This window comes from Myotis lucifugus, unplaced genomic scaffold, assembly GCF_000147115.1.
Source record: "Myotis lucifugus unplaced genomic scaffold, Myoluc2.0 scaffold_386, whole genome shotgun sequence".
NCBI lineage: Eukaryota > Metazoa > Chordata > Mammalia > Chiroptera > Vespertilionidae > Myotis > Myotis lucifugus.
This window is the reverse complement of record NW_005871434.1, coordinates 414,014-431,481: the sequence shown is the minus strand read 5'-3', so window position 1 is coordinate 431,481 and position 17,468 is coordinate 414,014. Positions and strand designations below refer to the sequence as shown.

Here is a 17,468-nt window from a genome sequence, read left to right as displayed (position 1 = left end):
CTAAAAAGAGTAAGAAAGGTTGATGATTACCATGACTTCCCAAGGAATAATTGTTACCATCAAAACTAGCTAGTTATTAATGTTTATTAACAGGTAGGAAGCAAAGGGAAGGCATGTTCATCTAGGCAGCTTCACCAGGAAGCTGCAACTTTACACTCCCCAGGGAACCACTGGTCCATTCCCTGCAAATCTCTGGGGTAAGGGGTCCAACAAAGAGGGAGATGGATGCACACGCCATGAAGTTGGGATGATGGAAGGAAGGTGCTTGCTGGTCAGTTGAACCTGGGAAAAAGATAATTGGCTAGAGGGGGGTGGTGCTATTGCAAGTTCTCAAAACCCTGAAGGATTCATTGGATAAGCTCCTAATTAAAATCCCCATTGAATTCTCTCTCTCTCTTGTTCCTCTTGGCTCTTTTGCTCCTGTTTCTCGCTTGCTCTGTGACCCGTGTGCTAGCCTGCCATGTGGCTTTAAAGAGCCCCATGGCCCATGGTCATGCAGACTCCACACACAATGGACTGCAGCTGGGAACACACGCTAAGCTAGCTGGACTGGACTGTGATAGATCCTCCCTTCCCCCAACTGGTGGGCCGAGTGTGACATAACCTGCAGCCTGGAAATACCTGAGTGACTAACCATGTACCTTCTATGGACTATACATTGAGCCACCAATCAACACCTGCCAAATACCGTAAGCCCTTGCTCCTATATGGACCATACATTAAGCCACCAATCAGCCCGAGTACACTAAGCACCCATACCTTCCCATTCTTCCCCTCAACAGGCGTGCTCACCTCTGCACGGGGTGCTGTTCTCCCATTGCGAGACAGCCTGACAGGTCTCTTTCCCCTAATAAAGCCTGTAATCCTGGTTTTCAGCTCCCAACTGGTCTCTCAGACTGTGCTTTGGTGAGGAATGGCAACTCTGGCAGTAGCTTTAATCCTACCTCTGCTGAAGAAAACATTGGATTTTTCATGGAAGGATGGAGGGAGATGGGATTTTGGAAGGGAAGTCTCTTAATGTTACCTCATCCATAAAGCTTTCAATGATAACTGATCCTCTGATGTGGGCCTCAGGAAATTATTGTTCCAGCGGCACCCCAAGAAGCCCACTTCCACCAGTAACAGTGGGGGACATAGAGGACACACCACCAATAACGGATGGCAACTCAGCTGGGAATTCAATAGGAGAAGAAATGGCTCTAGAAAGCTGGAAAGCATCCCTTCTCATAATCTCTGAAGCTACAGATGGAGAAACAGCAGAAGGAAATCCTGGCCTGGATTATGGTGAGAAATGGAACCTTACCTTCCTATGCTGGGAGTTTTATAATTCGTTTCTGTCTCTCTCTCCTGTCCTGGTTCCTGTGTGGGCTTTTCACTTCCTTTTTTCTGCCCTCCGTCACCTCAATCACTGCCCCTTCAGTCTCGGGCCCAGGACTAACGTCGTGGGTGTAGGGTGTCCAGCTGTGCCCCAGGCCAGGGCTGCGGCTGCAGATGCCTGCGGCCTGGCAAGCAGTGGAGTCAGAGCCGGTGCTCCCTCAGTGCCACTGCCTGGGCAGATGGGGCTGTGGTTCCCCGCTGGGCGGGAGGGAAGTGTACGTGCTCCCAGTACTAATTTCGTGGGTCCTGTATCTGGTGCGAGAGACATTGGCGCGGGGGAGGGGCGCTCCTCGGACTCCTTTCTCTATTCACAGCGACTGCACTCAGAAGCAGAAACCTATTTCAGCTGCGGAGCTCAGCCGCTTCCCTTCTGCAACTCCTCACCTCCATCCTGCCAGCTTTTTCACAGCTTCCCGGGTGCAGCGGGCCACAGACACACACTGCTAAAGCCCAGCGGGGAGGGGGGTGGGGGGATACTTAGGGCATGGTTCGAGCCCCAGCACAAGGGTCTCCATGACTTTGCTTCCTTCTGCCTCTACCTGGCGGTACTCCCTGCCTCTGCAGCAAGAAACCGGCAGGGCACAGCGGAGAAGCAGGCGCACACTCAGTGCTGCTGGATTTTACTACAGTGCCTTTCCCTGCTCTCCACCTCCCTGTGACTAAGACCTCACTCAGAAGGCTTGGAAATTTGCCCCCTTCGGGCATTCCTGCGTGGGGCGCCCCAGCCCTGCGGGCTTAGAGCATGAGGCTGGGACCTTGTGGTTGTGTGCTGGGGAGAGGGACAGGCACCGGTTAGCTGCCAGCTCCCAGAGATAATTCTCTTGGCAACCACTCATGTTGCTAGGGGGTGGGAACTACAACTGCCACTCCCCGTGACCTCATGGCTAGGGGGCGGAGCCACAGAAACCACAGCCAAAGCCCCATCTGATGCTCACAGCTGCTGCTGTGATTTTGACTCATGCAGACACGGCCACTGCCTGTTAATGCTTCCACAGGTATAAGTAATACAGAAAAGCTTCAAATGTACAGGTGCTCAGAAAAATGAAAAGTTTTTGGTAACTAATCTTGGAGACTGACTAAATATTTATTACTATCCCTACAAAAAGACTAACAATAACCACAGGGCCCAGGTGTTAAATCTGTTTTGCCAAGTTAACAGGAAATGCTCTCTCTTCTTCTCACTTTGTTAGGCCTCTTGAAAGTCTGAGCCTGCATGAAATACAGGAGGAAAGAAACAGGTTACTAGCCCAGCTATTAAAGGCCAGAGTTTTTCTACCTGACAGTGGAGGGTGGAAACCTCCAGTAAGGTCAGAGGCCATCAAAATCTCTCACATAAAGTTATGTGAACCCAACTAGCAGGGTCAATAACACTACATACCTGGATAATTGTGTCACCACTTCCACTTAGGGAAGACCTGTCATGGGAAGAGACTTTGAGCTGTGGACAAATTCCACAGCCAGCTTAGGCAGGATTGCCATAGGATGCCTCGGGAGCTAAGGGGTGATAGGCAGTCCCAAATTATACTCTGTGATAGAGCTAGGGAACATTAGGGATGCTCATTCTTCCTCAGCTACCAATATCTCCCTCTGATTAAGAGGATAAAAGGTTTTTAGGTTTTTCTCCCTGAAGATAATAGGTAATAAAATCATTCATTGCACCTCAAAAGAAACTCCTTTGGGTGCATATTCAACTGCCAAAAAGCTAACTCTAGATTTTTTTTTCAATAAAAGGGCTGTCTGCCTTTAAAGTGCTAATACCTGCTCCCCAAGAACCCTCATCTGAGCCATCTCTTGGAATGCAGATTTCTGGAAGGAGCTATCTAAGCCAATCAATTTAACTTAGTTCACCTGTGACTTGCTACACCAGTGAGTTTTGTTACATGATATGTTTCTAGAAGTTAAGGAATGTGTTTGCCAATCTAGGAAATGCTAATTGCTTACTTTTAGTTTTTCTCCCTACCTTATCACTCCAGAATTTGGCAGTTCTTAATGAGTGAATCCTGGCAATATGTTTCTTTGCATAAATTCAATAAGAACAGTCTTCACTTGTGGTATATTAATTAAGACTTTAACTAAAATGCTATGTCTGAGATAGACATGCATGGACTCTGGATGTCAGCAGAAAGTTTAAGGGATTGAGATTGACTTCCAAAGCCCCCACAGCAGAAATGGTCCATTACCTTGCTTGGTCACGTGATTTCCAGGTAAGAAACAAAGGTTGCTTCCCTGAAAGATGGCAAGAAAGGAACCTCAAGATATTTTTGGAACCTCAAGGACTTGAGGAATTTACACAGACCTACAGGTATCACAGACAAAACCTGATGGTAACTGTAGCTTGGCTTCTTTGTCCTGAGGAACTGATTAAAGGTCAATCTAAAGATTCCTTGTGAAAAATCCCAGCAAAGCAGACTTGAAAGAACACATGTGATTGATTTGATCAATTACTGTTCTTATTGTCACCTCTGCTCCAGTCTGGTTAGTCTTCAGCAAAGGGAAATGCAGTCTTCAGTTTTCTGTGAAAAGGGAAAGTGCACACACAAACCAGAGGGGAGCTGACATATAGAGAGAAGTCCCCTCCCCTAGTCCATGATATGGGAAGCCGCCTATTGTCTTCTCTAGCAGAGAGGGTGGACAAAGGAGCCTGGAATGCTGGTGACCCTTGAAGCCCTGGCAAAGGTCAGGGCTATGCACCCACTGTTTAGTCAAGACAATGATAGCTGAAGCAACTTCCCCACCAGATAGTCATGTAAATCCTTACTGATAAGATAGTCTGTTACTAGAACTTGCCTGCCTAAGGGCTTTGGGTGTATCCCAAACTCAATAAAATGATGGCAAGGCCTGAGCACAAGCGGAGTCCATCCTTTTGGGATGGGCTCTGGCCTGGCCCCCCAATTTCCAAATTATCTCTTGTCTCTTTCATTTGTGTGCGGCCCCTCTTCCAGATCCTGAACCCTGAACCACGCAGGATGTGGGGGAACATACACATCTACACACAATTGGACTGTTCTCGTGTAAATGAGAATTCCCAATCCTCACAATTTGATTGGTCCAAAAAGCACTGTCCTGATTGGCCAAAACAGAGTTGCTCTAATTGGTTGGTGAAGATGCTAATGAGGATATAGCTGCACAGCTCCAACTGGATAGGTAGTCTCAAACCTATTGGTTGAAATAGGATTCCAGGAACTCCTTTATAAGAATTGGCTCAGCTGACAGGAACACAATGCAGATAAATAGCTTAGTGCCAGAGGCAAGTAGTGTAGTGCAGGCTTCTCCCTTAAGTGTGGCTTGCATGAAAGGTCCCTTTTAGCAACAGCTGCCAGTCTGTTTATAAATTTGAGCCCAGTTAGCCATTAGGAGCCCTTTTCAACAGGTACATTTATTTTCCGGGTCAACAAAACTTTCCTTAAACCTTCAAGAGGGGATGGTAAAAACAGCCTCATATAAATTGTGAGGATTAAGTGACTCACTATACATGTTACAGAAGAACAAAGAAATACCAAGCACACTTCCTGGAGAAAGGGAGGAACCCATTTATTAACACTAGTGGACTCTGGGAATAATTTCCAAATCAGAGTGAAGTAACAGCAGAGGGTCATTGTCTTGCAGATGTGGTTCCACCCCCTTCTGTGGCTTACAGGAAGGCCCCCAGGTGTCGATGATGTCCTGAGGCCAGTAATAATGACCTTTCCCACCCCTACCCCCTGCCCCCGGGCAATGCATTGTTCACAGTTTTTATGGCCTGACACGCCTTGCAAGACCAGTTTCCTCCTCATACACAGGGTGCTTACAACAGTACCTGGCACAAGGTATGCCCTTAAATGTTAACTGTTCTCCCCAGCAATGTAGCTGGAACACTATGGTTTCTGGGGTCAGGTAGGTTTGGATGGCCATGTGTGGACCTAGGTACAGATTGGTCATAACAATATAAAAACACTTGGAAGCACAAGTCTGGCATGTTTTAGTTAGATCTGATTAGGTAAGCAGGCAGCACAAATGCAACTTGTACATCTTAGAACACTGTGTACTTTTCTCATTATTTTCAGAAAGACACACTGAAAAATACTTTTTATGGCAACAATTTTTAAAAATAGTGATATGTGGTGTACAGGGTAACACATAAAACAGGGAGGATATGTCTGCATGACCAAATCCTGGAACTTGCAGAGAATGGCCATTTGCACAACTGAGAAGTCCTTGAGTGATGGGGAAAATCAAGCTTTGTATTTCTTTTCCCTTCACAAACTGGTATAAAAGTATTAAAAGCAGAAATATTACTGCAAATATATTTAGCAGGAGTTGAGATCAGCCAAGAAACTGGGAACCCTCCCACTGCAGGTGAGAGAATTTTGTTTCCATATGTCCTGCTGGCTAATCCAGTGCTTCAAGGGAGGGAAGCACCAAGTGCAAAGGAAAAAAGGAAAGGAGAATTAGGCAGCTAGAGGCTACCTATTCTTAAATTCATGTTTAAGGGAATTGTCTTCTTAACCTAAGGCATGCAGCAGTTTGGGGCTATTTTATTCTAAGACTCTGGGGCTCAAGCACAGTAACCTGTGAAACCAAGCCTGATGCAAGGTCAGGGTGCTATTTTAAAAGCAGTTGCTGAATATGGAGGAAGGTAACATCTTAGGGAGATTCCACTGTCAAAGTTAGGCAAACTCAGGTGGACAGGGAGAACCTAGGTGCAAAATCAATCAGCTGGAGATGAGTTAAGACCTAACAAGAGAGAAGGATTAAAGGAATTTAAAAGGGGGAACTTGGAGTAATTTTTTTTTCTCCTTGAGAGCAGGCAATTTCAGTGGCTGTTCATGGGAGTCTATAGTCACTGAAGAATGTAATAAAGTCTAGATGCTATTCCTCTACTCAAATGGTTCCCCAGGCTGAATGCAATTTGCACTTCCAATGGGTTTGCCCACTTGGCAACTCCAAAGTACATGAGGAGAGTACTGTAAGAGGTGGACCAAGGTCCATTCCTCTGGCTCATAGCTTAGCTACAGTCTAGGTGATGGGGTGTGGAGATTGGCTCACATATAAGTCCAGCACTTCCTCTGCCACATGCACATATTCATCATCTGGAAATGGCATAGTCTCGGGTGTGCTGGGAAGTCTTCTGAACTACGTGTGGCCGGGAGTAGTGGGGGATAGGCTGGATGTACTGAGAACTGCACATCACCAGCCCAAACTCAGTAACCCTGAAGGGTGGGTCCCAGTGGTCCCCACCTTTGTCCATCAGAGTCTATGTGGCCAGTCAGCAAGGCTAGAAAAGAGAGGTACAGAATGAACTGTTCTTAGGAATCTCTAATGTGTAGGGAGTAACCTGGCTGGGGGTAGGGTAAAGTCCCTCTCAATAATTGCTGAAATCTTGTCTAACACTTTGCAAATCAGTTGGTAGAGAAGGTAACTGAGGAACTCTACCTCAAAGTTCTTGAAAATGCATTTCTAGGGATGAGCCAAAAAGTGATGCTTGAGTAGGTCAGACTGCCCAGGCAGAGAGTGGGTCAGAGCCTTTTGAGAATTGGCTGTGGGGTTCCAACTTCTCATGTAGGTTGCACATCAGGAAATGACAAGTCACAGAACTGGAGGTAAACTAAAATACCACCAGGTGGTTGGTATTTGTCACACCTGAGGTTAAGCATGCCCCTGCCTGCTGTGTGTAGAGTAACTGCAGTACAAACAATTGGAGAATGTTTACAAAGACTAAGCCCATACTTTAGGTATCACCCCAGGGTCAGAGTCAAACTGAGGCCCAGAGGAACTGGGTAACACAAGAATCTCTGAAACCCCAGGCATAACTTCTAAGTTCTAAGTTCTGAAAGCTGAATTTGGGTGCAATATCCAGAATCATGGACTGTGTGTGAGGTTAGATCACTATACTCCCCAAGAACAAATGGGCTGGTATTAAGTGGCATGATGTTACCAGTTAGGGGTTGCTGAATCAAAAGAGGGACACACCATTCAAAGAACTGTCCAGGAAAGAGAAGACAGATAGACAGTTAGTGGACACACAGACCAGGGAGATCAGACAAAAGATGATTTGAAGCAAGAGGTGGGGAGCACAGTTTAAGTAAGTCCTGGGCTGATGCATGAGTAGTAAATACACTTTCTTTACTCTAGGTGTCTCTTATATAAGAGAATCAAATAGAGGGAAATGCTAGCAGACCATTTTCTTACCTTTTTGTTCCTTTGCTTTTTAAACTTAACTTTTACAATTTTATAATTTCTTTTAATAATGAAAATGTAAATTTGATCAACAAATTTCTATGTTGTTAATGAAGCTCCATTTTGCTTCTGATACTTGGTAATTCAGACTAATTACACAGTACTGCTATTCCGTTGAGGCAGTTCTTGAACCATGAGGAATGTTTGACATTCTAAAACTATCAAAACCCACAATACTGTAAAGCAGTGGTTCTCAACCTTCTGGCCCTTTAAATACAGTTCCTCATGTTGTGACCCAACCATAAAATTATTTTCGTTGCTACTTCATAACTGTAATGTTGCTACTGTTATGAATCGTAATGTAAATATCTGATATGCAGAATGGTCTTAGGCAACCCCTGTGAAAGGGCCGTTTGACTGCCAAAGGGGTCGCAACCCACAGGTTGAGAACCGCTGCTGTAAAGCTTGACTCTCAGTAAATAAAATGACTATCTTAATATAAGCTTTCATGGTTAATTTCTAGAATGGATTCTCTTAAATTCAATTATTCATATACTCATTCTCAAAGCCCTTCCTTATAAACTGCAATTATATCACTTTTCTCCAAAATGATGTTTCTGATGCTGAATGAGGTTTGCAGTCTGGTTGAAGGCTTTCCCACATTTATTACATTTGTAGGGTTTCTCTCCTGTGTGAATCCTCTGATGTTGAGTAAGGTGTGTGCTTCGGATAAAGGCTTTCCCACAGATTTTACATTTGTAAGGTTTTTCCCTAGTATGAATTCTCTTATGTTGAGTAAGGGCTGAATGGTCACTGAAGGCTTTCTCACATATATTACATGTATATGGTTTTTCCCCAGTATGAATTCTCTGATGTTGAGCTAGGGCTGATTGGTCCCTAAAGGCTTTCTCACACAAACCACATCTGTAAGGTTTTTCTCCAGTATGAATTTTCCGATGTCGAGCAAAGGATGAATTATCTCTGAAAGCTTTCCCACATTCATTACACTTATAAGGTTTCTCTCCAGTATGAATTCTCTGATGTTCAGTAAGGGAAGAGTTCACCCTGAAGGCCTTTCCACATTCATTACATTCAAAGGGCTTCTCTCCAGTGTGAATTCTCTGATGCTGAAGAAAACTTGTACTCTGGTTGAAGGCTTTCCCACATTCATTACATTTATAGGGTTTCTCTCCACTATGAATATTCTGATGTTTGGTAAGATGTGCCCTGCACACAAAGGCTTTGTCACATATATTACATTTAAAAGGTTTCTCTCCTGTATGTATTCTATGATGGTGGGCTAGGTGTATATTTCGGATAAAAGCTTTTCCACATAAGTTGCATTCAAAAGGTTTCTCTCCAGTGTGGATTTTCTGATGATAAGTAAGTGAGGAGCTCACTGAGAAGGCCTTGCCACATTCCTTACATTCATATGGTTTCTCACCAGTGTGAATTCTTTGGTGATGGATAAGGTGTGTACTCTGGTGAAAGGCTTTCCCACATTCTCTACATTTGTACCGTTTCTCTTTAATAAGAGTTTTTGGATTTGAATTAAGTTTTTCAGTATGAATTTTCTGATGTTTATTAAGAGTTGAACTCTTAGTGAAAACTTTCCCACACTCACTACAGTCAAAGGCTTTTTTGCTAGATTGAAATACCTGACTTTGAACAAAAGATGAGCTCATGATGCAGCGATTCCCAGATCTCTCACATTCCTGGTCACTACCCACAGATGAGATTTTCTGGTGAGTGAGTACCATTTTCTGCAACTTTATCTCCTGGGCTTCATGCTGCCATTCCAATAGGCTATCATATTTCCAGTGACTATTGCTAGTTAATCTTTCCTTTATCATCCACTGATCCAATTCTTCTTCAGGAATATCTGCCTTGAGAGTAGATTTCTTACTCACAGGGATAGTCATCCAGTCTGAAAGACATCAAAAATAAAAATGTCTGTTTTATCCTAGTGAAACATCTAGTTGGGGTAAGATGATGAGCCTGTTTATAATGCTAATAAAAAGGTTGCAGTTTTGAAGATTTCCTGAAGAAAGGAAAGAGGAGGAGAGGTGAACAGAGGACAAAGCAGAAAGGAGTTGATCTAATGTATAATGCATTGAGCAGGAGACCTTGGGAGCTTGAGTTCAGAAGTCACAGGCCTGGGGGGGGACCTTGAGTATAAGTTATTTTATTTGTGATTACAGAGAAGTTATCAGACTTTCTGGGCCACAGAAAAACTTGTACAGACCAAACTATGTCAACAGTTAAGAATAAATGTACCTTGTTTATTTTAGTGATATGGTCTTTAAATTAATCCAGATGTAAACTTAAGAAACCATTGAAACTACAGGCAACACTAAGCAGAAAAAATTCAACTCCTGAGTAACTACTAAAATCAATATTTTACTGTTTTATACACTCATTTTAGCATTCAGATGGATAATAAAAAGGCTATGATTAAGGTTGTGTGAAGGACCTCCTACTACTGGTGAGGAAGCAATGTCTTCAAACTTATATGAACAATGTAACATCTATATGAAAACCAGGAACAAACCTGCAAATCTGCCAGAATATACCCACTACATCTCTAAAGGCAAGGCCCTGAATCCAGGGAAGGGGGGATACTAGTCACTAGAATGGAAATCTGCTACTGGGATAGGAGCCATGGTCCCATGAATTATCTGACAAAGTAATTCCTCTCTCCAAATACAAACTTCCCAATTATACTGTCTCACTTGCTTTCATTCATGGGTTCCTTGGTATTTACAGAGTTCTGAATGGCATATTAGTTTTGCATATGTTTTGGTGAATATCTGCCTTTCATGTTGTTTGTTTAAAACTCTGTGTAAAGATATGCAATAATAAGGACTAGCTACTAAACACACATGATGCAAATTACTGGGAAGTGCTATCAAGAACAAGCCTCCCTCATTACTTTTTTCCCCTACTTAATCCAGAAAATCTACAAAGAGCTATAATAAAAATAAATAAATAAATAAATAAATAAATAAATAAATTCTTTGAAACTTATCTGAAAAAGAAAGTTAAATAGATGCACTTTACGGCTAAATATCCGGGTGAGCTCAGAATAATGTATCCTTGCTCAAAACAAAGAATGGTCAAAGTTAAACACCAACATTGCCAAATTTCAAAATCTTAAGGACTGACTTGCACCTCCGGATCTGATAGAGTAACCTGGGACAGACCAATATTCCTTAGAAAACTACTGGAAAATCTTAAGTGAAAATAAAAAATTATGTCTAAAGGCATAATATGTCACTTGAAGCCAACTTGATAGTCTAATTTTGTGGAGAGAAGGGACATACAGAGATGTGATCCCAAAACTTAGTGCAGTGGTTCTCAAACTATGGGTCGTGACCCCTTTGGCAGTCGAACGACCTTTCACAGAGGTCGCCTAAGGCCATCCTGCATATCAGATATTTACATTACGATTCATAACAGTAGCAACATTACAGTTATGACGTAGCAACGAAAATAATTTTATGGTTGGGTCACAACATGAGGAACTGTATTTAAAGGGATAGAAGGTTGAGAACTACTGACTTAGTGGTTTTTACCTCACAGAATGTGCTGAATTCTTATGCTTCTCAGGGCAAGAGACTAAAAAACAGAGATTAAGAATTCCCTATAGTATTATAGTACTGTGAAGCCAAAAACTGGAGTTCAGGAACTTTAAAGTAAGGGAGGAAAGGCATAGTTAACATGTGAGGCTCTCATTTGGGACTCAAACATTTGCATTATAGGGATACCAGAAGGAGAAAAAAAGGAATTGAAAATTTATTTAAAAAAACAATAGCTGAAGACTTTCCCAAACTGGGAAAGGAAACATATATCCAGGAGGCACAAAGTTCCAAACAAGATGAACCCAAAATGATCTACACCAAGGCATACTATAATTACAACTGCAAAAGTTAAAAATAAAGAGACAATCTTAAAGGAAGCAAAAGGAAAGCATTAAGTTACACACAAAGGACATATCATAAGGCTGCCACCTGATTTATCAGCAGCAACTTTACAGGCCAGAAGAAGTGGCAGGACATCATTAAAGTGCTGAAAGAAAGGAACCTACAACCTGGAATACTATATCTGGCAAGCTTATCATTCAGAATTGATGGACAGATAAAGAGTTTCCCAGACAAGCAAAAACTAAAGAAGTTCATCACCATAAAACTAGCTTTACAGGAAATGTTAAAGGCATTTCCTTAAGCAGAAAAGGAAAGGCCATAACCAGAAATATGAAAATAAGAGAAAGGGAAAAAAATCTCACAGTAAAACCAAATCTATACTAATAATAGAGGAATATGCAAATTGTCTAGGATGCTGTCAGAGTAACAGTAATGACCGAACAGCAGACTGCATGGGGCGACCAGGCCAGCAGTGGGGGGTTAGTGAGGGAAGACAAAATGACTGAACAGCAGGCTGCATGGGGCAACGAGGCCAGCAGGGGGGCAGTTAGGGGCGACTAGGCTGGTAGAGGGGGGCAGCTGGGGGCGACCAGGCCAGCGGGGGAGCAGTTGGGTGTGACCAGGCTGGCAGGGGCGTAGTTAACTGGGTGATCAGGCCAGCAGGCAGAGGTGGTTAAAGGTGATCAGGCTGGCGGGGGGGAGGGGGGGGAGCAGTTAGGGGTGATCAGTCAGGCAGGCAGGTGAGCAATTAGGTGCCAGCAGTCCCAGATTGTGAGAGGGATGTCCGACTGCTGGTTTAGGCCCGATCCCCGACATCCCCCGAGGGGTCCTGGATTGAAGAGGGTGCAGGCTGGGCTGAGGGGATCCCCGCCCCCCTGCAAGAATTTTGTGCACCAGGCCTCTAGTATTTAATAAATACAGTGAATCAGATATTTATGAGACCACTGCTATAACTCCTCACCTACAGAGCCTTAGCTGTGAATCAGATATTTAAAAAGCTACTATGATGGTCAAAAGAAAAAAGTATCAAACTCAATTCAAATGACAATAAGTAGTTAGGAGATATACCATACCAAAAAAAAATTTAATACATGGCATCAATAACGTAAAGCAAGGAGAAGGCAGTTAAACTATAATTCTCATAGAATATATTTGAACTTAAATGCCTATCAGTTTAGAACAGACTGCTATAGATATACAATGATATACATAAACCTCATGGTAGCCACAAACCAAAAAACTACAGAAGATATACAAAGAATAAGGAGAAAAAATCCCACTAAACAAAACAAGCAAACCACAAAGGAAGAGATCAAGAGAAAAGGAAAGGAAAAGGAAAATAATAAAAACAATTAACAAAATGACAGTAAGTATATACTTATCAATAATTTCTTTAAATGTAAGTGAATTAACTGCTCCAATAAAAAGACATAGGGTGAGCCCTGGTCTGTCTGGCTCAGTGGGTAGAGCTTCAGCATTTGAACTGAAGGGTCACATGTTCAATTCCCAGTCACAGGTGCATATCTCAGTTTCAGGCTTGATCCCCAGTCCTGGTGGGGCACCTGTGGGAGGCAACCAATCGATGTGTCTCTCTCATGTCAATGTTTCTCTCGTTATCATTCTTCCTCCAAACTCCCCTCCACTCTCTCTAAAAATACCAATGGAGGATCAGAAGCCTAGCCTTACCTTCCGAAGAACTCGGATACCTCCCACGACCCTACAACCACAACACCCAGGGACCAGCTGCAAACCCACGAACACCAGGTCTCAAGCAGTGTGAATACGTGGATGCGGGCGAGCCCTGCACCTTCTCACGGAAAGGTCAAATATTGCCTAGAGAAAGTCAACACAGGAGAGAGAGAGAGCTACATAACCAGACACCCGGAGAAGAGAGATCATGGGGAGACAAAGAAACAGCCCACATATCAAAGTAAAGGAGGCATCACCAGAAAAGGCAGTAAATGAAATGGAGGCAAGCAATAGGTCAGAGAAAGAATTCAGAAAATGGTCATAAGGTCGCTGAAAAGGTTGGAAAACAAATTCAACAATATGTGTAAGAACCAAGAGGAAATGAAGAAGAACCAAGAAGAAATGAAAAATGACATCACTGCTACAAAGAACTCAATAGAAAGCATCAACAGTAGACTAGAAGAAGCAAAGGACGGCCTCAGTGAGCTAGAAGACAAGGTAGGAAAAAATACCCAAGCAGAGCAGCATCTAGAAAAAAAACTTAAAAAACAGGAGGAGAGCCTAAGGGAACTTTGGGACAACATGAAACAAAATAACATCTACATAATAGGGGTGCCAGAAGGAGAGGAAACTGAGCAAGGAATAGAAAACCTGTTTGAAGAAATAATGACAGAAAACTTCCCTGATATAGGGAAGTAAAAACTCTCACAACTCCAAGATGCTCAAGGAGTCCCCAAAAAAATGAACCCAAAAAGACAGATGTCAAGGCACATTATAATTAAATTGGTAAACACCAACGACAAAGTAAGAATCTTAAAAGCGGCCAAAGAGAGACAGAAAGTTACCTACAAAGTATCCCCCATCAGACTAGTGACTGATTTCTCAACAGAAACACATCAGGCCAGAAGGGAATGGAATGAAATATACAAAGTCATGCAAAGCAAGGGTCTGAGTCCAAGAATACTGTACCCAGCAAGGCTATCAATCAAAATTGAGGGTGAAATCAGGAACTTCACAGACACAAAAAAGGACTAAGGTAGTTTATTACCACCAAAGCAGCAATGCAAGAAACGCTAAAGGGTCAGCTGTAAAAAGAAGAAATAGGAAGTGAAGAAGGAACACAGGGGTAAAGAATAAAAATGGCGACAAACAAGTACATATCAATAACTTTAAATGTAGATGAATTAAATGCCCCAATCAAAAGATTGAGCTGAGTGGATAAGAAAACATGACCCATATATCTGCTGTCTACAGGAAACCCACCTCAGAGCAAAGGATTCACACAGACTGATGGTGAAGGGATAGAAAAAGGTTTTTCAGGCAAATGGAAATTTTAAAAAAAAAGCTGGGGTAGCAATACTCATATCTGACAAAATTGACCTCAAAGTGAAGGCCATAACAAGAGATAAGAAAGGCCACTTCATACTACTAAAGGGAGCAATTCAACAAGAAGATATAACTCTGGTAAACATATATGCACCCAATACAGGAGCACCCAAATACATAAAAAGAAACTTCTGGAGGATATCAAATGAGAGATTGACAGCAATACAATCATAGTAGGGGACTTTAATACCCCACTAACACCACTGGACAAATCCTCTAAACAAGAAATCAGCAAAGAAACATCAATCCTAAATGACTCACTAGATCAGATGGAATTGACATCTTCAGAACATTTCACCCCAAAGCCACAGAATATCCATTCTTCTCAAGTGCACAAGGGACATTTTCAAAGATAGACCACATATTAGGACACAGGCAAAGTCTCTTCAAATTCAAGAAGATAGAAATCATATCAAGCATCATCTCAGATCACAATGGCATAAAACTAGAAATCAACTACAATAAAAACAATTTAAAAAATCAAACACCTGTAGGCTAAATAGCATGCATTATTAAACAATGACTGGGTTACCAAAGAAATCAAAGTAGAAATAAAAAGCATCATGGCAAAAAACGACAATGAAAACACAATAATCCAAAATCTATGGGACACAGTGAAAGCAGTCCTGAGAGGGAAGTTCATAGCTCTACAGGCCTACCTCAAAAAACAAAAAACAAGAAACAGAAGAACCAAGATGGTGGCATAGGTGAACACCAGTACTTGCTGCCTCTCACAACCACATCAAAACTACAACTAAAAGACAGAACAGATATCATCCAGAACCACAAGAGGGCTGGCTAAGTGGAAGTTCTGCAACTAGAAGGAAAGAAAAAAGCGCATTCAGACTGGTGGGAGGTGCGGAAGTGCAGAGGTGCAGAGGTGTGCATGAAACGGGCTGACAACTGGGTGCACTATTGTTTTTATTTGAATCAGGAGGGAGATACAAGCTCCGGAGTGCTCTGAACTCCAGTTCCAGATGAGACTCTGGGGATCCAGACTCATACAGGGAGAAACTGGACTGTCTGGCATCAGGACAGGAACGCGAGGGTGGCTTTCTCTCAGAGGTGCTCACAGCGATCATTGTTCCTGCGTGGGGGCGTGGGACACAGAGACACGGAGACGCAGGAACCTCCCCAGTGCAGGACTGACTGGCAGCCATTGCTGTTTGCTCCACCCTGGTGATTCCCTGAGACCCCCGCCCCACCCAATTTACAATCCCACCAAAGCTGTGCGCAGCAGCTTTTGCTTACAAATGGCCTGTCCTTTCGCAGCATAACCTAACAAACTGCAGCTAGGTCAGAGAGCTCTAAAGCTTCCAAAAGAAGGCCCAAGGCTCGGCAGTAGCAGCCTGCCTGGCTTCACAGGTGGGCCTCATCTGGGCACTTCCAACCCCCACACAAAGAGGAGGAATCTGCAGATCTCACTGTAACTCCTGCTGGGTGGCCTCAGGCAGTGGCTGACTTTGTACCTCCTTGGAGATCCAAGAGCCAGTGTACCCAGTGGTCAGTGTGAGACCACACCAGATTACAACTCTTCACAACTATAAGCGACACACTCAAGGGGCAGACTCAGTGAGAACCAAAGCCCCACTGAAGCAAGTCCTGCCACATAAGGGTGTCTCTAGCACAGCAGTTCTCCATTGTAGACACAGCTGGTCCTCACAGCCAATTGGCCTGAAGGTCAATTCCTCCCAGTGATACCAACAGCAATCAAGGCTTAACTATAACAAGACTGTGCACACAGCCCACAAAAGCGTGCACCAAGACTGTCCACCTCAGGTGATTGGGGAGGCTGAGCCACTGGTCCATATAGCACAAAAGGCCACTCTATTAACACAGAAAAGCAGCCAAAATGCGGAGACAAAGAAACAGGTCACAAATGAAAGAAATGGAGGAAAGCAAACTACTGGATATAGAGTTCAAAACCACGGTTATAAAGTTACTCAAGAGTCTTCTAGAAACCTCCAAGAAATTTAGTGAGACCCTCAAGGATATGAAAAAGGACCAATTAGAAATTAAGCATACACTGACTGAAATAAAGAATAATGTACAGAGATCCAACAGCAGATGAGAGGATCCCAAGAATAAAGTCAAAGATTTGAAATATGAAGAAGCAAAAAAACACCCAACCCAAAAAGCAAAAATAAAAAAGAATCCAAAAATACCAAGATAGTGTAAGGAGCCTCTGGGACAACTTCAACCATACCAACATCCGAATTATGGGGGTGCCAGAAGAAGAGAGAAAGGAAGATATTGAAAACCTATTTGAAGAAATAATGACAGAAAACTTCCCCTACCTGGTGAAAGAAATAGACTTACAAGTCCAGAAAGCACAGAGAACCCCAAACAAGAGGAAGCCAAAGAGGACCACACCAAGACACATCATAATTAAAATGCCAATGGCAAAAGACAAAGAGAGAATCTTAAAAGCAGCAAGAGAAAAACAGTTAGTTACCTACAAGGGAGTACCCATAGGACTGTAAGCTGATTTCTCAACAGAAACTTTGCAGGCCAGAAGGCAGTGGCAAGAGATATTCAAAGTGATAAATAGCAAGAACCTACAACCAAGATTACTCTACCCAGCAAAGTTTTCATTTAGAATTGAAGGTCAGATAAACAGCTTCACAAATAAGAAAAAGTTAAAGGAGTTCATCACCACCAAACCAGTATTATATGAAACTAGTGGCCTGGTGCATGAAATTCGTGCACAGGGGATGGGGTGTTCCTCAGCCCAGCCTGCACCCGCTCCAATCTGGGACCCCTCGAAGGATGTCCTACTGTCAGTTTACAGGGATTGGGCCTAAACCAGCAGTCAGACATCCCTCTCGCAATATGGGACTGCTGGCTCCTAACTGCTCACCTGCCTGCCTGACTGCCCCTAACCACTCTGCCTGCCGGCCTGCTTGCCCCCAACTGCCTCCCACCACCGGCCTGCTT

The 17,468-nt window shown here is 43.2% G+C and overlaps 1 protein-coding gene across 3 annotated transcripts in view; it reads right to left on the bottom strand.

Moving 5' to 3' along the window:
- Positions 1 to 7,958: 7,958 nt before the first annotated feature.
- The window catches only part of LOC102433718 (zinc finger protein 454), a 48,346-nt gene continuing 38,836 nt past the window's right edge, over positions 7,959 to 17,468 (bottom strand). For all 3 annotated transcript variants that reach the window (XM_006101901.3, XM_023743363.1, XM_023743362.1), the window contains one exon: positions 7,959 to 9,460. In XM_006101901.3, coding sequence (XP_006101963.1) covers positions 8,127 to 9,460 — 1,334 coding nt within the window. In that variant the 3' untranslated portion in view covers positions 7,959 to 8,126. The remainder of the gene's footprint in view (positions 9,461 to 17,468) is intronic.